The sequence below is a fragment of the Cyprinus carpio genome, chromosome A7 (assembly GCF_018340385.1).
Source record: "Cyprinus carpio isolate SPL01 chromosome A7, ASM1834038v1, whole genome shotgun sequence".
Lineage (NCBI taxonomy): Eukaryota > Metazoa > Chordata > Actinopteri > Cypriniformes > Cyprinidae > Cyprinus > Cyprinus carpio.
In genome coordinates, this window is record NC_056578.1 from 1535400 (window position 1) to 1560287 (window position 24888).

General features: G+C 37.5%; 1 protein-coding gene and 2 pseudogenes across 1 annotated transcript in view; 1 reads left to right on the forward strand and 2 right to left on the reverse strand.

The window, feature by feature from the left end:
* Window positions 1-6535: 6535 nt before the first annotated feature.
* LOC109075738 lies at window positions 6536-12677 on the reverse strand (annotated as a pseudogene).
* Window positions 12678-17317: 4640 nt separating this feature from the next.
* On the reverse strand, window positions 17318-19831 carry LOC109075739 (annotated as a pseudogene).
* A 1741-nt stretch (window positions 19832-21572) lies between these two features.
* LOC109075737 (rho guanine nucleotide exchange factor 11-like) overlaps window positions 21573-24888 on the forward strand; it is a 34623-nt gene continuing 31307 nt past the window's right edge. Inside the window, 1 exon segment of the mRNA XM_042759254.1 lies at window positions 21573-22778. Within this exon segment, the coding sequence (XP_042615188.1) occupies window positions 22744-22778 (35 nt within the window). The 5' untranslated portion in view covers window positions 21573-22743.

Genomic DNA, 24888 nt, shown 5'->3' on the forward strand with positions numbered 1-24888 from the left:
ACCCCCTCGTTGGGTACCACTTGTATCTTTCAGTGCTCCCCCGACAATCGGATGTTGATCGCTACATCGGAGGGTAAGCCAGACCTTTCTGGAGAGGATGATCCGGCAGCAGGGCGGCAGCGGTGCCGGATTTGGATCCAGAAATGATGGCTATGATTTCCCGGGCCACCGAGAGCGTCAGGCTCGAGTGGAAACCTCCACCGAATCCCGAAACCTCAAGGCTGGATGATCGGTTTCTCGGGGTGGCTCGCACTGGTTCTCAGGGCCCCACTCCTGTGCCTTTCTTCCCGGAGGTGCATTTTGAGCACACAGGGTCGTGTATGGTGCCTTTCACTGCCAGAAACCGCCCCAGGGGCTCGTCCTCACTCACCACCCTTGACGGTGGGGCAGCGCGGGGGTAAATTGTGTCCAAATACCGCTGCCACCTGCCAGGGCAAACCGTCGCTCCCCTCCCAGGCCTGTAGGTACTCGTCAGCCCTGACCAGTAGTGCTTATGCGGCCTGTGGAGAAGCTGCCTCTGCCCTAAACGCCATGGCGTTGTTGCAGGTTCATCAGGCAAAGGCACTGAAGGACCTGCACGAGGGTGGTCACGACCCAGAATTTCTCAAAGAACTCCGTACTGCGGCATTCACCTGGGTCCAAGTCACACCGGTCAGACCTGCCGTTTCCGTGGTCAGACCTGCCATTTCTCTTGGCAGGAGTGCCCCTAGAACAGGTCTCCAGGCATGCTGTGGTTCACACGGATGCCTTTACCTCCTGCTGGGAAGCCACGTTCGATGGGCTTGCAGTGTCAGGGGTTTGGACCGGCCCCCAACTGCACTGGCACATTGTCTCGAGTTGCTGGCAGTGCGCCTTGCTTAGATCTGTCTCAAAGGGCGCTAACGAGGCAAGCACGTACTAGTCCGCACGGACAACACTGTGACCGTTGCGTACATCAACCGACAAGGTGGTCTACGCTCCCGTCGCATGTCACAACTCGCCCGCCACCTCCTCCTCTGGAGTCAGAAGCATCTGAGGTCGCTTCGTGCCATTCACATTCCTGGTCTGCACAACCGGGCAGCCGACGAGCTGTCATAAGCTGTGCACCCGGGAGAATGGAGACTCCATCCCCAGATGATCCAGCTGATTTGGAGTCATTTCGGAGCTGCTCAGGTAGACCTGTTTTGCTCTCCAGGAACCTCTCACTGCCAGTTGTTCTACTCCCTGACTGAGGAAACACTCGGCACAGACGCACTGGCACACAGCTGGCTGCAGGGCCTTCGCAAATATGTGTTTCCCCCGGTGAGCCTTCTTGCACAGACACTGTGCAAGATCAGGGAGGAGCAGGTCCTGCTCGTGACGCCTTATTGGCCCACTCGGACTTGGTTCCCGGAACTGATACTCCTCGTGACAGCCCCTCCTTGGCAGATTCCTCTGAGGAAGGATCTACTGACTCAGAGACGGGGCACCCTGTGACTCCCGTTGCCACAGCTTCTGTTCGACCACTGAGTGGCCGGGTCACCGGCTCGGCTCCTCAGCGAAAACCTGAATATGCGCTGCTCCGGCTGCCTACTTATACTCACGCTGTGATCAGCGGCAGCTGGATGCAGTAATCACATGCCAATGTGCATTGACTCCTTTAGTTTACACTCAAAGTCTGTAAGCGAGATTCCAATTCGTCGTTCATCCTAAGTGACTTCTCCGTTCCCTCCTTCAGGGAACGAGGGTTACAATACATAACCCAGATGTTATGTTTATAAGGGTTTTATCTTACATATAACGTTGTTAAATTAATGTTAATTGCATTATTTCAGTATCATGTGTGCAGGATGGGGGCCAAACACAATGAAGAGATATATAATATTTTTGTTATACTATGGGATATTTACAACAGTAAAAGAACCAAAACCCCAGAAGAAATTGAGCAAATAAATATAACAAATAGGGTAAAAATTACAAACTATTTCCATGTCTTCAACTATTTTTGTGTACGGAAATCATGCTTTCATTCTCCTGTTCTCTCTCACACACGCACACATAGACACACACTCGCGCACACACGCAGAGACGCGGACAGAAACTTGTCATCAGCGCTGCGGCTGCCCGGCGAATTTGTCAATAAAAAAGTTTTGCAGCTGAAAAGCTACATGACATTTCTCAGTAGCGAGGTTCTTCAAGCAGTTCAACTTAAAGATTCGCTATTAGTAGACGCTGCTGCTGAAAACTGCTGAGAGACGCACAGACAAACGTATTCACACGTGCTTAATCTCTCTCTCTTTCTCTTTCTCTCTCTCTCTCTCTCTCTCTCTCTCTAATAATTCTCTCTCTCTCTTTCATATTATTAGCTCTAAAATTATGTTTTGGAATTTGCACAAAATCGGCTTAAGTTCTCAAACAAATTAAGAACTACAGTCGATTTGTATTGATTGAATGCAAGCGCTTTTTGAGATACAAAACACTGTAACGGTTTCCACCGATTAAGAAATATATTTTTTGTTTATTATTTTTATTTATTTTTATTTTTTTTACTGTAAATTTACCTAAAATGCTTCTACCATATTTTTCTCACACATCTCACATGTTGACTAGGTATACAACTAAAAAGAAGTACAGTTGTTACACGACATCGATTGTCATGCAAAACATATGTAACCTGATTTTGTCTAGATTATGTGCAAAACCTTCTTGTAAATGAATTATTCAAAGATACAACAGCAGAGAAAGCATTCGATTCCATGCTTCCTCCAAAAGTTAGTGAAGAGAGAAAAACATTTTGAAGAAGGAAAAAAAAGTTTTGAAGAGAGAGAGAAAGAGAAAAAAAGTTTTCCTGACCAGAAACCTCTCCAAACAAGTGATTTTAGTGATGGATTGATAACTGACAAGGGATTTTAAATAAAAAGAATAACTACTTACCTCTGGAGCTGTTACATATGACACTGAGTCTCTGATGCATGAATCGAGTATGAAGCACAATTTCCAGTAAAGCCCCATGTCATTGGAAATGGAAAGTCCCCCATCATGTTGTCAATGAAATGGTATTTCCGTTTTTATTGTTCCTACATGCTCATAGTCCAGATATCTGCAAAAGTCCTCTGACTCTCTTGTAAATGCTCTTCCCTTATCTTTTCTATTCGCATGTCCTTTTCTTTCCTTCACATCTTCATTCATATAAAAAACATAACAGATATACAAATACACAAATAATTAAATCTCCAGTAGTACAAAAAAAAAAACCATATATATATATATATATATATATATATATATATATATATATATATATATATATATATATATATATATATATATATATAAAGACTGCCTTTGAAGGAAATGCAGCAACAGATCTAACTGGCCTGACTAGGTGCAATGTTAAGACCTACAGTATAGGAAATATTCTGTTGTTTTTTTTTTTTTTTTTTTGGTTTTTTTTTTGTCAAATATGTCCTAATCTTTAAAAAAAATGTTTGACAAGTATTTGAGAAGCATACACACATACATGCACACAAAAGACACCAATGCACTGAAACACACACCTATACAACATGATCAGTTCATTTTTAATTGCATTGTTTAATGAAATATTGGTTCAACTTTCTATTTAATGAAATACACTTATGGTGTTTTTGCAATGACAATAGTGTCATAGTTTTGCTAAAGACAATAGTGTCAATTTACTATTAAAAATAAAATTATTTCAGCCGAAATTACCTGGCCCATTTTAACTGAACAGTTGGCCCATTTTACCTGAATGTTGTGCCTAGGCTCAAGAAGGTACCTTCTGATACTTTAACTCTCATAATTTGAAAATAATTATACTTTTTCACATTTAAAATATATATAGGCCTATATTATATTTAAGAGAATCATTAGTCCTCATGCATAGCTTATTTGATGGTATTATAAGTCATTTACCAAAACATGGCCCATTTTAGCTCACTTCACCCTAGCCTATGCATATAACCGTCTTTTAACTTGTACTACTAGATATAGGTGTCATAGAATATTTTTAATACGACTGACTTTGTACTCAACGTAAATTTAATAAAAACATTGTAAGTTACTAATTATAACACCTTCATTGCTACATAAAGAGAGCAAAGAATATTTAGCCTACATTATCAAAGAATATTAATTTCAGTCTATACAGAGTTCAAGCACTCTCAACATCTCCATTATAATCACTGAAGCTGTTTATACTGTGAAATGTATATCTTACATACACACATCTGCACTTTGTTTATGATGAGAGAATTAATTCGCCAGAGAGCAGCATTCAGTCAGCGAGCGCGCGCACTGAACAAAACACAGGCTTTTCAGCGATGACTCATCTGAATACCTCTGATTGGCCATTGCATTCATAAGCGTAACAGAATCCTGTGTGATTGGTTAGAATGCGCAGCACTGTAAACATGCATCTGGCTCAGCGCCACTTAAGTAACATTTTCAGTGCATGACTTTTACTTGTGTCAGAGTATTTTTACAGTGTGGTGTTAGTGCTTTATACATTATTAGGTAAACGACCTCAATATTTCGTCCGCAACATTTAATGAGGTTAACTTATAATGTTACCCTCCTTGTGGTCAGTCTGCACAAGGTCAACAACCTTGTTTGCTTTGCGGCCACTTTAAATACAAGATAAACATTAAGGTGTGAGTGTGTTCAAGGTGCTACTGTCTTCTTCTTTTAGTAAATCCTCATTCGGTTGTCATATTTATTCATATTTATATTCACGGCCTTCTATTTATGTTTTTATCAGTTTGTTTTACTATAATTAGGTTTTATTAGTGGTTGGGAAATCAAATTAGAGCCACTCAAAAATCATTTGGTTCTAGAATTTATTCATATTCATATTCATATTCATATTCACAGCCTTTTATTTAAGTTTTCACAATTTATTTGACTAGAATTATGATTTTATTTTATTTATTTTGGGGTTCAAAGCTGTATACTTTTTCCCTTTTTCATGTGGAATGCTGCTAAATTAATGCATAATTTGGATAATGTTTTGTACAACTGTTTTCTTTTCTACTCCCAGTTAACATTATTCTATATCAATTGGATCCATTTTTTGTTTTTTTAAAGAATTCATTCACGGTTTAAGTGTTATAAGTGCATATGTTATCATTCAATCCGTACCTGTTATTGTATGGTGTATCCTGCTTATGTGGAGAAAATCAAAATAAAGTGAAGGGAAAAAAAAATATTAAAAAGGACAAAACCAAACTGTATTCATGTCATTTCACGGTTTTCATTCTTTAATGATTGCATGCCAAAATCATGAAAAATAGTAACTTTTTCACTCTAGAGTCATATTTGAAAAATTTAGCAGCATTCCACATGAAAAAGGGAAAAAGTATACAGCTTTGAACCCAAAAATAAATAAATAAATAAATAAAATAAAAACATAATTATAGTAAAATAAACGGTGAAAACATAAATAGAAGGCCGTGGATATGAATATGAATATGAATAAATATGACATCCGAAAGAGGGTTTACTAAAAGAAGAAGATGGTAGCTCCTTCAGCCTGAAGGGGCATTTAAAGTGTGGTATAATGGATTATCTGTGGCGTATTTGAAACTGAAACGTCACAGACATATTTTTGGGACTCCTGAGACTTACATGCATCTTATAAAAAGGGCCATATGTAATTCTAGCAATTACAAAAATTTGGATCAACAGTCCTAAAATGACCGGATCGGCACCCGTCACCGTCCCTGTCAACGCTCCCACAATCAACACTTCTTCACACAGGGCCATGTAGTTTTTGGATTTTGTTTTTCCCTTAATAATAAAAACCTTCATTAAAAAACTGCATGTTGTGTTTACTTTTGTTATCTTTGACTAATATTTAAATTTGTTTGATGATATGAAAAATTAAAGTGTGACAAACATGCAAAAAAATAAGAAATCAGGAAGGGGCCAACACTTTTTCACACCACTGTGTATATATATATATATATATTGTAATTAGTATGAAATGTATGCCAAAAATGTGTCGTCACGAAAAATTTTATTCTCCTAATATCAAGGACCACAATGGAAATAAGTCTTGTCACTTTATTGTGTTATCCTTGACAAAGAAGTGTAATGCAGATGTATTGTCACTTTTTATGTTTACTAAACTCAAAACTCAGACATCACTGTTTGAACTAATAATTAAATGATGATCTTTACAATGGAAATGAATCGACAAAGACAAAATTTTCTTGTTAGAGCTACGTTACAGCCAAAATGAACTCTATTTGCATCATTGAATCATAGTTTCCTGTTGATCACTGTAAGGCTTTGAAACAAACTGTAATGTATAAAGCAATATTAAAATAAAAGTGAAAAATGTTAAAATAAAAGTGAAAAAATATTATGGGCGTTTTCCTTTGCAAAACTTTTTGTTTTTTTTTTTCTAACCAGATTTGGATCACGTTTCAAATGCATACCAAGTATACTTCAGAGTCTGGCCTTAATTAAAGAGCAGGCTAGTATACCCAAGGCTGTGTCAGTTTTAGTTTTAAAGTCTAAGTAAAGGCTGCACAGTGCTGTTTTGTAGTATTGTTCATTCTGGGAAAGAGGGAGCAGGAAACATGAAGGTCATTTTCATTGTAGGCCCAGTGATTTAGATTTAGTAGAAAATAGTGTGCAGTTTACTTCACTTGTGGCTCGACAAGTTCTAGAAGCTTTTGTAATTCTTGTAAGGATAATTTTTCAATCCACATGCTTTCAATAAAACTGAGAACCTCTTCTGGATCTTTGTACAATAAAAGACAATGTTAGCTTGTTTTAACTGCACGACTGTTAATTCATGTTGCACGAGCGCTATCTGCTGGACAGAGAGTCACCAAACATGATAACAGCAAACCATAACAGGCCCTTCTGTTAATGTATAAAGAGAAAAAAAAAATAGTTTTAGTGCACACTGAAATGAATAGCTTATAGGAGAAGAACTAAAATGTAATGAGAGCTTCAGCTGTTAGGTTATGATTAGTCCATATATTCTTGTTAGAAAAATAAAACAAGACCTTTACACAAAAGTAAATGCAAGTGAAAATAATGTACTATTATTCTAATTAATGACAACGAAAAATACAGAGAGAATCAATAACAAATCCCATGCATTAAAAAAAGATAAATCAAAACAATATAGATAGATTTAGTCTTATCTTAATCTTAGCAATCACATATAGATTACTAAAATCGGTACAAATGTTCTTCTTTTTAAAAGTTTGTGTTGATATATTTCACTGCACCTTATAAATAATAAATACAATTGTTTAATATTATAATTGCAACCAATTAAATTAAAGTAAAACCAAAATGTATACACATATCCTTTATGTATTTGAATCCAATTTATCAGCATCTTTGCTGCTGACCTTCGATGATCAACCATACTAATAAGCAAAAAATGACTTTAGATGAACATGACCTTTGTGTTTTTTGTTTGTTTGTTTGTGTAACCATAGACCAACCCGTATATATACCCAATACGGACAATAGACCCGCTCCAGCTATTCAACTAAATGAATGTATAGGCAATGGTGCAGTACATGGTCTCTTTATTTCTTTTTTAAGTTACGACTTCCGTGACGTTACCCGAAAAATAACCAAAAAAAAACCCCACTATATTTGTTTGTTTCGAATGAGAGAAAACTGAGGCCAAGGCAGATGAGAAAAAGTAAAGCAAAAGTAACGTAACACATTACTTTCCATAAAAAGTAACAAAGTAACATAGTAATTAGTCACTTTTTCAGGAAGTAGCACAATATTAGACACAATATTGTAATGCATTACTTTTAAAAGTATGTTCCCCAAAACTGGTCACATACAGATTACTAATATGACTCCTTATCGGTACAAATGTTCTCCTTTTAAAAGTTTGTGTTGATAGGCCTGTTTTTCACTGCACCTTATAATGAAATACAATTGTTTTATATTATAATTGCAACCAATTAAATTAAAAAAGTAAAACTAACACTTAAAAAAGCCTATGTGACAGCATTTATTTAATGGTGAGAATTAAAAAAAAAAACAAATCCCCAAGCATCATTTAGACAACAATCATATCATAGAGTTATAAATTATCACTCATACAGCACTTAAAAAACAATTCTGTTCCCATATCAGTATATTCGTTTGCCTTTTTCACAGCACCTTTGGCATTCACATAGTTGAGTTTCGTGGCATTCTTTATTGCGTCACACACCGAATCTGCTTCTTCCGCAGCTTTGTATCCGGTAACTCCTCCTCCGATCGCTCCGGTGAGAGACGCGACTCCAACAGCAACACCTGCAGTGATACCCGAACCAGCTACTCCGACCCCGACCCCCGCAGCGACGATCCCCACCTTCACCGCCGCTATTCCCGCGACTACGGCTACGGTTCCTACTCTGGGAACATCGGTGGCTTTCAGCAAAGTCACTACGGGGGCCACAGCGACACCGATGCCCAGAAATGCACCTGTTAGTGTTCCCGTGGTCACTCCTGCAAGTCTGATGAGAAGCTTTTTGTGAACGAGCTTTTTCGCCACTTCTCGCTTCTCTTCTGGCGACAGATTGTCCTCGCTTATGTTCTTCATCTCCTCTTGAATCTCTCCTGAAGCAGCCGTGGTGTAGCAGCCGTTCTGATTGTCCTTCAGCTTCTGCTCGATGGTCTCCAGCAGGTTCTTCACCTGGACTCTGTTGCTCCTTTATCCCATTTGACGATTTTTCCAGTATTTGCTATCGATGATGTGACAGCGGCCTCCACATTTATCAACCAGCTCCTGTAGCTTTGGACTCATCTTCACAAACTCCTTGATGGTTTGACCTTCCAGCTGTTCTCTGTGAGTGAATAAAACCACAGAATGATTGAAGGTATCTTCTCCACAATACTCGATGATCTTATCCACGAACTCCATCTCTTGTCCTCATCTCCCCACCTTCAGGACGATGGTGAACATGTCTGGACGCGGAGAACTTTCGATCACAGACCTAATGATCTCGGATTTGATGCTCTCCTCAACCAGACCGGTGTCGAAGAGTCCAGGCGTGTCAATAACGGTGATCTTTTTGCTGTGGACCTTCCGGTCTCTGCTGACACATTCAGCCGTCACTGATTCAGGCGAAGCTTTGCTCTTGAAGACTTGTTGTTTGAGAATCGTATTCCCGGCGCTGCTCTTTCCATCTCTGGTTTTCCCAAGAAGTACAATCCTTTTCTCAGGTTGAGAGACAGAAGCTTTGAGGGGAAAAAATAGGCTGTTGTTAATAAAGGATTTTAGTATTTTAATAATGAACTGTGAGGTCTACAGATCTATATTATTTCTTGAAAATGAATTCATAATATGGAAGTCCATTCTTGCCACTTAAGAAAAAAGCATGCTTTTGATTATGAGATAAAAAAAAAAAAATATTACATCATAATACTGACATAAAGTCATAAATATGCCATAAAAAGTATTGACATACTTTGAAAAGTTGATATTATGATATAATTGAAATTATGAGATACTATCAAAATGAGGAAAAAAGTCATACCTATGATAAAAAGTTAAAATTATGATATAACAGTCAACAATATGACATAAGTCACTTGTGAGATAAGTTTAAATTATTACTACTACTAAAGTCATGATGACAGAAAGAAATTATAAGATAAAAAGTCTAAAATATGACATACTAAGTCATAATTATGACAAAAAGCCATAATTATGTAATGAATCTCATAAAAAGTTGATATTATTACACAAGTCATAATTATGAGCTAAACGTCAAAATTGTGACATAAAAACCATAATGATGATATAAAAAGTAACGATTATGCCATAAAAAATGAAAGTTATGACATACTAACTTATGATCATGAGACTCAGAGGACATTGGATAAATATGCTATTGCTTAAAGGGATAGTTCACCCAAAAATGAAAATTTGATGTTTATCTGCTTACCTCCAGAGCATCCAAGATGTAGGTGACTTGTTTTTTTTTCAGTAAAAACACATACAAAGATTTTTTGACTCAAACCGTTGCAGTCTGTCAGTCTTATAATGGAAGTGGATGGGAATCACGGCTTTGAGTCAAAAAAACATACACAAACAAAACCAATTAAACCCTGCGGCTCGTGACGATACATTGATGTGTAAAGACACAAAACGATCAGTCTGTGCATGAAACTGAACAGTATTTACAGTGCCTTGGGAAAGTATTCATACCCCTTCATTTTTTTCACATTTTGTTATGTTGCCCTATGATAAACTGCTTTAAATTACTTTTTTTTCCCACATTAAAAAAAAAAAAAAAAAAAAAGCATAACATTTTTAACATCTTTGCAAATTTATTAAAAATAAAAAACTAAAATGATTCCATTGCATAAGTATTCATACCCTTATCTGGGGAAGTTGAAATTTAGCTCAGGAACATTCATATTGCTTGTAGATGTTACTACTCTTTGAGTAAAGTTGACCTGTGGCAAATTCAGTTGAATGGGTATGATTTGGAAAGGCACACAGGCCTTTGTTATTGTTTTGAAAGGTGATTGTTTTTGTATGAGCAAAAACCGAGCACTGAGGTCAAAAGAACTGCCTGTAGAGCTCAGAAACAGTTTTGTGTCAAGCCACACATCTGTGGTAGAGTTCAGAAAAGCATTCTGCTTCATTGAAGAGTCACAGAAGTAGTACTACACACAAGTAGTCTCTGTTACCCATAATGGAAGAAGTTTGAAACAACCAGGACTCTTCCTAGATCTAGCCTCCTGGCCAAACTGAGCAACTGATGGAGAAGGGCTTTGGTTTGAGTGGTGACCAAGAAGCTGATGGTCACTCAAGTTGAGCTCCATGATCATATGTGGAGATAGGAAAAACCTACAGAAAGACAAATATCACTGCAACACTCCACCGATCTGGGCTTTATGGCGGTGTGGCAAGACTCAATCCTCTCTTCAGTTAAGACGTATGAAAACACATTCGGAATTTATAAAAAAGCACCTAAAGGAGCCCCAGACTCTGAGAAACAAGATTCTCTGGTCTGATGAACCTCAATTCTAAGCATCATGTTTGAAGGAAACCAGCTCTGCTCATCACCTGCAGAGTATCATCTCAAAAGTAAAGTGTGCTGGTCTCAGTCTCATGCTGTGGAGCTGTTTTTCAGCGGCAGGGACTGAGAAACTCGTCAGAGTAGAAGAAACACTCAGTGCAGCAAAATATAGAGATAGCGTTAATGAAAACCCAGTCCAGAGCATTCAGAAGCTCAGACTGGGCAGAATGTTTACCTTCCAACAGGACAATGATCCTAAACACAAAGCAAGAGTAGCTTACAGATAACTCTGTGACTGTCCTTGAGGGGCCCAGCCAGAGCCTGGGATTGAACCCAGTTAAATATTTTTGGAGAAACCTGAAAATGTGCATCTGCCCCCATCCAACCTGACAGAGCTTGAGAGGTGAAGAGATGAGAAGGATGACAGATAATTGCCAAATGCTGATGAGCAAAGCTTGTCGCATCATACCCAAAAAAGACTTGAGGCTGTTAAGGTTCTTCAGCTAAATATTTAGTTAAGGGTATGAATGCAATGTACTTATTTCAGGTTTTTTTTTTTTTATAAATTTACGAAGTTGTGACAATTCAGTTTTTGCTTTGTCAATATGGTGAATATGAGTGTAGATTGATGTGGAAAAAAATAATTTAAAGCAGTTGAACATAAGGCTGCTTCATAAAAAAATGAAGGGGTATGAATACTTTCGCAAGGCACTGTATATCGTTTTTTACCTCTGATTTTCACCGCAATGTCTGAACGGCCCTGAGCACGTTCTCAACAGACGGCGAGTGACATGTCTTCTACTTTTTCTTGCTTTCGGCGCATCGCAGACTTATAAGTGCATTACCGCCACCTATCTCTCAAGTGGACCAGACACTCTATCTACAGTCTCAATTAGGAGTGTCAATGGTCCACTTGAACAGTTCGGACATTGCGTGAATCAGAGGGGGAAAAAAACGATATAAATACTGTTCAGTTTCTTGCACAGACCGATCATTTGTATGTATTCTCAAGAGATTTGGTTTTGTTTGTGTATGTTTTATGACTCTCAAAGCCATGATTCCAATCCACTTACATTACATGACTGAGAGACTGCAACAGTTTGAGTTAAAAATCTTCGTTTGTGTTCTACTAAAGAAACAAGTCACCTACATCTTGGATGCATCTTGGTAAGCAGATTAACATCACATTTTCATTTTTGGGTGAACTATCCCTTTAAGAAAGACAGTTACTCTTTTAATAATAAACTGTGAGGAGTACAGATTTATATTAAGTCTTTAATGCATAACAACAGTAATCTGCTGTTGTAAGGTCTCAGATTGAAACAAGGTCTGAATTATTTTAAAGATATTTTGAAGAACAGTGCAGGCCAAACAACATTGAACACTACTGGTTTTCATTGTATGTAAAAGCAATTTGAGACATTTCTAAAAAATATATATATATATATATTATGGTCAACAGCAGAACTGAAACAACACGAGGGTCAGTAAATGATAATCAATTTCATTTTGGGGTGAACTGTCCTTTTAAGAGTGGTAGTATCTGAATTTCTAAAGGTTAAAGACTCTAGTAGCTTTTCATCTTAAATATGGCAACATATGGAATTGTTCGAAGTCAAAGTTAAAAAAATCATATTTTAGAATCATAAGGAAAGTCATATTTTATTAATGGTGTCATTTCTTACCTCCCATAATTCTTGTCCGAGGTATAATAATATCACGTTCCACTAATGATGTTTCTATGTAAAATCTCATCCAGTCATGGTTCCTGGTTCTCCGTCTGATAAATTAACAAAAAGCTACTGTGACATAAACACTATTTGATGTCTATCAGTGAACAGCTTGAAGAGTTTCACTGCTCGAAACACTCTTAAATGAGTGACTCGACACTACAGATGAGCTACAGGAATTACCAGAACGACCAGTCCTCCGACTTATTGCTTGTTAATACAAATCATCCAGTTGTTACAAATATACAATTAACAGAGAAGACAGCACACTCTGTAATAATTTCAGACTTTATTGTAGATGTTTTGATAAGAGTGTGCTCTCTCTTACTCTCTGTCTCATCTTCAGTGGAAGTAGGGGAGAGTGGGGTAAGTTGACCCACCCCCTGTATCTTGGCAACTGTACACTTTTACTGTCATGTGACCATGTATTTTGGAAACACGCATCATTTCTGCCAGACTGTGAAAAGTAGAAACACATGGGGGGAATGGAAAGCACCCATTTACTTTAAAAACTGTTTTTGGCTTCTCAAAGTAAAATACATTAGCATATACAGATCTAATAGTTGTTAGATCAAAGCAAATTTATCCAGGCTTTAAAATATTTGATACATATAGGTGATTTAGCAACATTTAAAACCATGCAAATCATTTAGCTAAATATTAGTCTGAACTCGTAAGCAACAGTAGCTATTTTTTTTATTATTTTTATTTTTTTCAATATGGCAGCTATGGGGCAAAGTGAGCCAAATGTAATTTGAAGGTAAATTGAGTCAGCATTTTAACTTACCCCACATTAAGGCACTGTAGTGAAATCTCTGAATTATAAAATGGTATTTTAATGTGATATTACTTGTTTAGTTTATCATATATACATATTATTTGTAGTTTATTTGATAGAGAAAGCGTACAAGTGCATCAAATCCTTCTCTGATATGAACCAGAAAATGCTTTTCATCACATTATAATCAGATATATCTTTCCACCCGTAGTCACTTATGACCAACAAACTCTCTGTTCAGTCTGTTTTTAGGAAGGCTACAACTTTGGTGTTCAATGTATTGTTTCAGAAATGCAAACAATTAAATATTGAAATTCAAACTTCATTTGGTTGGTTTTATGTTGTTAAAGTTAACTTCATGAAACGAAATATGACTGTTTATAAAAGGAAATTCTTAAATTAGTTTTTTTATTATTATTATTATTATTATTATTATTTATTTCACATGGGTTTGAAACAGATTTGGTCAGATGGTCATTTAACACCCAGATGGTGCATCTTACCCACTGACTCGACTCGGGTCAACTTACTCTTATGGATGATCACAAGGAAATATACAATTAAATTTAAAAATATACACAGTTACAAACCTAGTTTTCAAAAGAGGGAACCAACATAACCTTCAAAAGAATACGAGTGACAAAATCATTATATCGGTGTGCATTTATGTTTTATCAAATAATTTGTTTTTACGACCAACTTCTAATTGATTTTAAACAAGTGACAAATCAGTAAATGTGCTTACACAACTCCGTCTCCTCAAATTACTTCTGAAAAAGTAAATGCAAAACATCTTGATTAATAATGACATTTGATATAATGACGTTATGAATCGAGATAAACAAGTTTGGTAAGTTAGAGTTATGCCTTTATAATGAATTGATAAAAGTGCCCTTTTTCACTTAAGTTTTCATAAAAAGTCACACCGTGGCCATTTTCTGAAAAGCTTAAGATTAAAAAAAAAAAAAAAAAAATTCTAAATCCTGTGACTTTTCTAGATTATTTATGATCTTAATGAACACCATTCTGTAAGTCAATGAATAAAAGTTGATAATCTCTTTATATTAAACATAAATTAAATTCCTTTATTATAAATATTTATCAATTAAACCTTTTACTGATATTTCATTGTGGACGTCATGTTATATTCATGCACTTTACTAGAAGATCATAAGCTGCAAGACAAAATGAAAATAGGAAAATAAATAAACATTTACAACAAAGTGTAAATTAGAATGCAAACTTGTTTACATATCATAAAAAAACTTTATTTGTTCTTGATACATTTGAAAATATTATAGAATATAATATAAAAATGGTTTGCTCTGAAATTGTTCATTTTCATTATAACACATGAATACGGACCTGGCAGAAATGTGATGCAAAGTGTCAGTGATAACACTTTATGGAAGGCAGATGTGGCCAAAAGTCTTTAAACGGAATGCATGGAATTTGATCCTGTCAGCAAGCATTGTTTGTCCGCATTAATGCGGCAACAGCCAATTAAATTGTTGTATTTGAGACTATATTTGCATATGTGACACAATGGTATATTGGTAAATATGTATAAAACATCAGACATCATGTTTATTCATGAAGGATGTTGTAATGGTACGCCGGTATGCATGCATGCAAACATCAGATGTTATATTATAACATGGCCAGAATTTGCATTAGGGCGGACAAAAAAACCCTGAATTTCGAATATTCGTCAAATTTAAAATAAAAATCTACATTTGAATGCAAAAACGTTGCATTAGAATTAAGGTGTGCATTAAGGAGGCAGGCCTTATCAGTGGTGCACAAGATATGATGACGATGTAAGTGCCATTGCATTATAATGTTTTTGTTAGCATATCCAGTTGAAGACACTAGATGCAGTGCTGCTGCATTGTTAATTACGATTGTTTTGGTTAATTAGAATATCAATGCGAAGAAGATGTTGTTTACGTCAAAACTGAAACCAAGCTGTTCACACTGAACGCATATTTCACGCATTTTCTAGAGGGACATCTATCAGCGTTGCACTCACGTCTAGTACAAAAGAGCCGCATGTTTAGAAAGCCATGTAAAATTAATGCAAGTTCAACTTTAAAAAAACATATCTCAAGAATTTATGGTGGGTTTTTTCCCCATCCCACTGCAACTTGTGTTTTTAAATTAAAAATGTACTCTGTGTGACTGTCTTTCGCCCTTTTTATTAAACTATGCATGCATACATGATGCTGTTTTGTTTATAGTTGTTTAAGCAACTTAATTAATTATAACTGGTTTATAAACATTATGCACTTTTTTTCGTAGATAGACACGTTATCTTATCCTTTGAAGAAAAGTGCAATAGTAATATTTTGCGCCCTCTTGTGGCCTCAGGAGAGAATCCAAAAGCTTTTCTTCACCCTACTGAAATAATGCATTTTAAATTCAAATGTAATTCGAATTTTGATAATATTTAAGTATAAAATTCGATTTTAGTTTTTCAGCCATTTTGACAGCCCTAATGTGCATGTCTACACATGCAAAAGAGACATATTTAAAATGGCCACGTTTTTGTGGTCAAATTCCACGTGTTCCATTTGAAGACTTTTGGCCCTGTTTGCCTTCCACAACACTTACAGGTAACAAACATGCACTTCAAGTCACATAAACAGCACAAAAATGTACAGTAGTTCAACACAGTGATGCAGACGCGATACTCCATCAAAAAGCAGCAATGGCACAATCAGAAAATGCACTAATCACATTAAAAATACAATCAATGCTGCACTCAAGTCCTGCTGGGGAGTTCATATTTATGAGTTAGGAATCATAATTATGATGTCAGGTGCATTCAAATCACTTGACAAGATATTGATGATGTTTTCTATGAAAAACAACTCTACCAATGTTTCCCACACATAAGAAAGATTCTTGCCCAGGAAGATAAAATTCGAATACCACTTTATGTATTTTCTGACCCGTGTAAATTGCATACATCTGTTTTTTTTTTTTTTTTTTTTTTGTGAGAGAGAGTTCTTAAATTTTAAGATTAAAAATTAAGAATAAAGAATTTGCATTAATTGTTTTTTTATATATAATTTTGTTAAAAGTGCTGTAAACTAAATTGTTAAATATTATATCATAAATGAACAATAAGATACAAGTATTTTGTACATGCAACATGACTAGTTTTAATGTAATATACACACTTCAACAAATTTATCATCAATACAGACTCTGCATATGTTGCATCTGCCATGACCGATACTGATTTTAACAAACACTTATTGGCCGATTCTGATACTGATACTGATTCAGGTATAGAAATAAAGTAAACAAATGTAAAATAACACTTCACTGTATAAATTAAATACATATTAATCCTTCTTTATTGTAACAGACTTTATTATGATTAATCTTCTAATTTGTTTTTGTATACATTTTAATATTTCTTTCTAAGTTTAAATATGTATGAGATCTCTTTTACTAAGGCAGTAAGTAAAGGAGATCTCATACATATGTTACCGTTACTGTTAGTTGTAATTAGTGTTTTGTGTAATTCACTGTATGTTGATGAAAATGCAACGGAGAGAGAGAGTTTAATGTGCACTTCTCTAGCTGGTGATTTTTTTTGGAGTGAAAAGGGACACAATAAATTAATAAAACATCAGTAAAGTTTTGGTCATCATTCAGATGAGGTCCGCTATACTTATGAAAGTTACATTATTTATTTAGTTATTTATTGTGTGATATCTTTTGTATTTTTTTTTTTTTTTTGTTTTATTGTGATTAAAGTGGAGATAGGATTGTTAGGATTATGTAAAGGTCATTGAGTTCAGTGCATTAATAAACCATCGGTTTGTTATATCAGCCTTTTTCCTTATATAGCCGATATGCCGATGGTTGTAACTTGAGGAAAAATCGGCGGATAAATATCAGCGGCCGATACATCAGTGCATCACTAGATTTCATCAATGCCCAGAAAACGATGACCGCTTGCTCTCTCACACCTTGACAAACAGCAGTCGGGCAGAATACACCAGATCTGCCAGGTAGATCAGGAAGTTGAGAGCGGTGAGAACGGCCACGATAACCAGTTTATGTTTATGACACGGACAGTGACTGTTTCTGTTTTGGTAGTAGTGTGGGTTTGATTTAGTTGATATAAGTATGTCTGTATTGATTGAAGACCGGCCAAATGATAGTGGCAGTGAGGTACATGACGGCCGCCAACAGGGTGTAGGCAGAAAGGAAGCGGTTGAACGACAGCAACCCGGTGCATCCAGCGACGCACATCACCACGATGGCCGCCGAAATCATGAAACAGATGCAGTAGACGGCCATGCACCACTTCAGAGCCGAGTGACTGTCGTAAGAGACGGGGTTGCTGACAAACACGAATATGACACTGGCCACGAACGTCTCGCAAACCTTCAACAGGCCCGGAACCGTCACCATGTCTCCTGCGAGTTCACCCGGTTGCGCTCGTGTCAGACTCACTTCGGCGAAATAAGCCACGGTGGCCAGGCAGGAGAAGACAGAGGAGGCGATCCGGTGGTCTCGCACCTCGTCGCGCCTCATTTCGTCCTTCAGGAAGTAGAGTGGGAAGATGATAGACGCTGACAGGCAAAAAAGCGAGGCATAGCAGGCAAAAGCAATAGGGAAGTCGATCCAGGACACAGGGGCATGAAACTGGAGACCCATGAGCTCCACCACCAAAACCAGCAGTGTCCCGGCGAAGCTGAAAGCCCAGCAGAAGATGCTCCAGTCGGCAATGTCGCCGGTGACCAACCCTCCGTAAGACGCCATGCTAAACGCCACACAAGTGAACACCAGAGCGGCCAAACGCACCCACGTGAGACGGGAAGTCTTCGAGACCAGCAGAAGCATGATTGGAGAAGTTATTGGATGGCAAATGAAGGTGAACGATGTGTGTCCTTCTGGTGACTCTGCATATGACAAAAAGAGAGGCAGATGGACCTTCTGTATCAACAAAGCATGCTACTGGCTTAGAGATCTGACCTGCTCCAGTCACTGATCGTGTTACAAAGACCACATGCTCAAGAGAAGCACGTCAGCCCTGTTTGTGTGAACATGTGGTCCGTTTAGGAGGTCCGACACTTTTACAAGGAACTATGTGGCCTGTTTGCTGCACTGCATTGGTTTTACTAAAGTGTGTATTGTAATGCATTTATGCCTTGGTTGCGGAACCATTAAGTACTAATCTAAAAAAAAAAAAAAAAAAAAAAAATAAAAAAAAAAAAAAAAAACATGATAGATATGCATGCACTCACTGCCCAGAGTTGTTTTAAAGAGACAGTTCACCCAAAAATGTATTTTGGCATCATGTACTAACCCCATTGTTGTTCCAAACCTGTAGGAATTTCTTTCTTCTGCTGAACTCAAAAGAAATTATTTAGAATGTTGGTAACCACACAGTTGCTGGTAGCCATTCACTTCCATTGTATTTTCCATACTACAGAAGTCAATGGCTACCAGCAACTGTTTGGCAAATATCTTAGTACAACTTGAGGGTGAACGATCCCTTTTAAAGCAATAACTCACAAAACAATGAAAACTGTATCATTATTTACTTAACCTCTTGGAATGAGATGATGACAGATTTTTCATTTTTGGGTGTACTGTTCCTTTAAGATCTCGGGGTTAGAGCTAGTCCCACTTTAAACTAGCATATAAACCTCTAAGGCAACACCACATATCTAACAAAGCTCAGATGTTCAATAACTACATAAGATACAAACAATATATAAATCCAGCGCAGCTTCAAAGCACCGTGTGAGTGTATTTATATAAATGAGGCGCATTCCTCAGGCGCATCCTGTCTACAAAAATAAACCAGGTTTTAAATCAAGACCAATGCAAACGCAGACCAAACTAACAGAAAATAAGAAATCAAATGATACAGACTTACTCTGTACAGTTTTTTCAGCTTTATTCCAGTTTAATGTATGACAAAGCAGACTCGGGCCCCTCTGCTGTGACTCACTTCAGTCCTCCACACCCACTTCCCTCCAGACTAGGTACTGCCTTTCTTTCACCATTTGACCTCTCCTTACAGTTTAGAGAAGGGGTTGTATGCTAAAATTAGATGTTGGTTGTTTGCATTCATTTTTTATAAACATAAAAATTGTAAAAAAAAGTTGATTTCTTATCACTCATCTCTTATCGCACAATAGTGACAGTGAAAAAGGTTTTCATTAATAAAGCTCTTAAAACCTTACTGGCTGATGTCTTAGTCCACTTTGTGAAAATATGGAAACAATAAAGGGTCTCGATGAAATATGTTCAGTTTCACATGATTGGTGCAAATGGTCACATGACCAGAGAAGTTTATTTCCTGTTTGCACTTTGAAAAACAAAAGGCTAATAAAGTAGCTATGTCAGCATAAAGATATGACAAAGATTTTTGGTACACGTTATCTTTAAAGTGTCTAGTATTAATATATGAATTCACATATATTTAGTTTTGTTGAGTGTGGTCATAAACATGGTCACAATAGTGACCGGTGGGATAACAGTGAACTTAGGTTTAGAATACAAATACAGTTGCAGTTGCTAGTGAAAATTACACTAAAATGTTGCAATGACAAAATATTGCACTAAATTAAAAATTCAAATGTTACAAAAAAATGTACAATGTTTATTTTGTAATACTGGTAGCACTAATATAAAAATTTAATGTTATATTTTACAAAAGAAAAATTAACAGTTTTGAAATACGTTGATGGTTGATTATCTCATTGTTCCTCTCAATGTTGCATAAGTTTATTTATTTATTTATTTATTTATTTTTAATGCATAATAATAACTCTAGAATGTGATCAAACAGTTTAAAATAGCAAATAGCTGGGCTAAGATATATAACAATTTGTGTGACTGCAGAAATATGTTACTTCAGTATACACATTATCCCACTGGTCACAATAGTGTCCGACCATAAAACAATTTTTCACACACTTTTCCAAAAATAAAAATAAATATGTCTGGGGAAAATTTGGGATTAAGCGTGTTAAGTAAATATATTAAGGGTATGGAGCAAAATAACTTCAATAACAGGACCGTGCACTGACAAATAATGAGAATAATGGGATGAAAAGTTAAGTTAGACAATCTAATGATATAAGAGTAGCATAATTATGGTAAAAGAATATGTTTTTTGTTAGTTGTGTTATGTATTTTGGTTTTTAGAGATTTTAAACGTGGCATAGCGTCTGTATATAAAGAGTAAATGATCACGTGTTGAAATGTTATGTTTTGTATTGTGTTGTTGTGTTATTATCATAATTATGGTAAAAACTGTTATAGTTGTATTGAGTCATAGTGTTTTGGTTTCGGCGCTCTCACCGCCGCGGCCCGGGTTCGGTTTGGTGTCAGGGAACACTAGCTTTTGACAATCAATAGAAATAAATTCTTTATGTCTTACGAATCAGAGGATACTGAAACGGTTACGTTAGCGTGGACTCGAATACATTGATTTGATTTGGCATTGTGATAATTACAAACACAGAGCCAAAATAGAAGCTGCCTGTGTTTTAATGAAAAAATGCACAGTCAAATTTTTCTTTTTTCATTAAACCATGCAAAATTAGTACAAATACATACATCTCGCAAGAGATGTTACCAAAAAGGAACACGAAATAATAAAATACAATACAATACAGTGAAATAGGCAAAGTTAGAATTTACGAGTTGAGTTCTTTCACTATCACTGAGATACTAATACTGTTTTTTGTCCATATTTTTAATTAGATGTTAATTTTTAGTTGGTGATTTTGTTGTCAGTTTTACATTCATTCTAAATCATAAACATCTTAAAGACATCTTCTAAACCTCTATTTGACATGAGACATCCTATAGACGTCTTGCAGATGTGATGTACGTGTAATCACAAAAAGTACTTAATTTTTGGAATCTGGCGTCATCCAGGTTACATGTTATCAGTCACTGATCATGTACTAGAAACCTCATTCGCCTTGTTTCTCCAGTTTGACCTGCGGACACATTGTACACGCAGTAACACAATCCAGCCGGATGAGGACGAGCGCGAGCCTGTTCGCCTTCCCAGCCAAACATAAACCCAGGAATGGCGAACGCTCGCGCGTTGGGATTACACTACCAATGAAGACAAACAGAGCGCACATCTTTGGGAAGCAATGAGAGGAAATCGACGCTAAACGCGCATACAGCGAGAGACGGACGCGAAGGACGCGAGCGGCAGGGAGCTAAGGGGCTGCGGATCAAATGAATGTCGCTGGCCGCCAAACGAGCGCGTGCGAGTCGCCGAAACCCGGCCAATAATTGGGCCGCGAAACGAGAGCGTTCCGAGGCGGGTTTGTCGCGCCACGCGTGCAGAAGATCGCGTGAGGATCGCGCTGCTCGCCAGCGTTCCACCGCGCGAGCGTGAAGGTGAACGGCCGCGGCCGTCGGAGTCGCGCTGTGCGTGCGGCGCCCGTCCGGTACGCGGCGGCGGGGATGCGCACCGTGCGGGCCTCGCGTGCACTGGAAGCAGCGGAGCTCGACCGGCGGATTTTAGCTAGAAGCACGGGATTCTGTGGGTCTGCGCGTGCGAGCTGCTGCAGTAATCTGACTGTCGCCACCGGGAACCTTGCTGCTTATTTATCAGTCCACGCACTTTATTCGCGTCCCATCACTGTGTGTAAAGTGGCTGCTCGCGTCATATCCCCCAGCCTTTGCATCTGAGAAGCTCCACTTGCATTGCATTGAAACCAGTAGCTCCAAAGTCCAGAATAACCTTGCTAAAAACACCAGCAGCAACTGACTGTGAATCACCTCGACCACTAACACACTGCAGTGGAGACACAGGACACAGCAGCTGGTTGTGTTGCCTTCCCCGCAGTCTGTTGATGTTTTTAAAGCTATCATAGAATGGGAAGATGATTCAGTCCGCAGGAATCTTTGCTCCGAAGCTCGAGAGATAAAACAGAAATGTGGTGTATTGATCCTGCATGTTCCCCTGAAAGAGTCTCGCTGTTGTGAAGCTACCAGACACTCAGAAGTGAACTTCACTGGATTTATGTGCACATTTGGAGTTGGTTTATTAAATGGGACGGTGCTGGTGAGGAGGATCACTGTGTTTCCCCCGAAAGGAACTTTGACCCGTGAAGAGGCGAAAGGACTAAACTCACCTCAAGGAGTGGGGAGAGGAAATAATACTAACCCCACACTAATGACATGATCTCAGACTGACAGAAAAACCACTAGCTACACTAGTAAACAGACAAACCTCACAGCCATGAGCGTTCGACACCCGACCTCCACGCTGGATAGGTGAGGTTGCTTTCCTACAACGACCTTTAGACCGATACAGTTTCCCCGGTAGAGCATGCACATCACAGAGACGTCTATTTGACGTCTGCATTACATCTGCAAGACGTATTTTGTAGAGTATTTGCTCATTTGCAATTCCTCTGTAGGAAGTTCCCTATCAAATGTCAAATAGACGTTTATAAGATGTCTTTAAGATGTTTATGATTTAGTATGTATGTAAAACTGACATCTTAAATACGTCTATCAGGTGTTTGTACACAGCAGATCTAGCAGACGCAAGTGTGTGTAAATATTCTGTTATATAAGTGTTAATCAATTTCGTGCACATTTTCATTTGATGTTATTCAACATTACATATGAATCTGTGTTATATCGGCCGTCCTACATGCAGCAAAATTGTAAAAACTCGAATCGGTTGACCATTATCCTTATCTCATGTGAGAAAGAAAGCAAGAGATCTATCTAAATTATTTTCTGTGATACCTGACTAGAGCCTTTGCCACAATGCAGCATCACTGAAAAGTAACTGTTTTCAGTTCCCATGCTTTATTTGCCGCCAGCCACATGATTAATTTGTTTAGCTAGTGGAAGTGGAGCTGTGGTGAGTGTGTAAGTGTGAGTGTGTAAGTTTATTTTCATAATTCACAATTTCTAAAAAATGGAGCATTTTTTATACATGTGTAAATAACAAGTCAAGCTGCAATGCCAAACAGGACCACACAGGGGTGCCAACAGACCACGATACCAGTCGCCTTTACCTGACTATATACAGATCCATTCAGAATTACTAAAGAGAGTAAAACACAAATAAAAAAGTAAATAAAAACATTCTGAATTTGTCAAATGTGGCGACAGAACAAACAATATCGGCTGATATGTGTATTTCAGGGACGATGCTGATTATTACAGATCAAGTAGACTGATAACCGATATGTCTGGTGTTAAAATGAAAATTAATATAAAAATTAAGAGTAACAAGGGCTCTGACAAAAACTTTCTTTAAATGCTTTTAAATTATTTTATCGGTGAATCAATTTAGAAAATGACCGATAACCAATATCGGCGGCGATAATCGGTCGACCCCTGTTGAGAACATTAGTTTAAAGAGATGCTTAAAGGGATAAAATGAACCCATTTTGTAATTTGTAAATTTTGTTATTTATCGTTCCAAACCCATAAAAGCTTTGTTTGTCTTCGGAACACAGTTTAAGATATTTTGGATGAAAACCGGGAGGCTTGTGCCTGTCCCATAGACTGCCGAATAAATAACAGTGTCAAGGTCCAGGAAAGTATGAAAAGCATCGTCAGAATAGTCCATCTGCCATCAGTGATTCAACCGTAACGTTATGAAGTGACTTTTAGGAACATTAAGAATAGTTTTTGTAAAAAAAAAAAAAAAAAATAATGACTTTATTCAACAATTCCTCTCCTCCGTGTCTCTCCAAATCAGCGTAGCGCCATTTTGGAGAATATGAGCTGGACACAGGCGGTGTATGCTCTTCTGTGTCAGCCGCGCTGCACGGATGAGCTGTTTTCTTTCAAATTAAAGCGTAAAAATACGTAGAAAATGTTTCCTTGTGTCACGGCTGATGTGGAGAGACACAGAGGAGACACATTGTTGAATAAAGTCGTTATTTTAGTTTTCTTTGTGTACAAAAAGTATTCTCATCGCTTCATAACGTTACGGTTGAGTCACTGATGGCAGATGGAGTATTCTGACGATGCTTTTCATACCTTGTCACTGTTATTTATTTGGCAGTCTATGGGACAGTCACAGGCCTCCCGGTCTTCATCTAAAATGTCTCAAATTGTGTTCCGAAGACGAACGAAGCTTTTACGGGTTTGGAACGACTTGGGGGTAAGTGATTAATGACAAAAGTTTAATTTTGGGGTGGAGTATCCCTTTAAGTATGAGTGGCTAAGTAAAAAGTTACCAGATTTTTCGGTGGACCTTTATATTCAAGTAGAAATGTGAGATTATCACAGTTATTGAGCGTCTAGACTCAGTTTCCCAGATTTTACAGTAGATTTTAGCTGATAGAAGAGGGCACACAGGCAAATCATTGTTTACAGTGAACAAACAGGCTAAGTTCTAGGTTTTGTGCTTTTG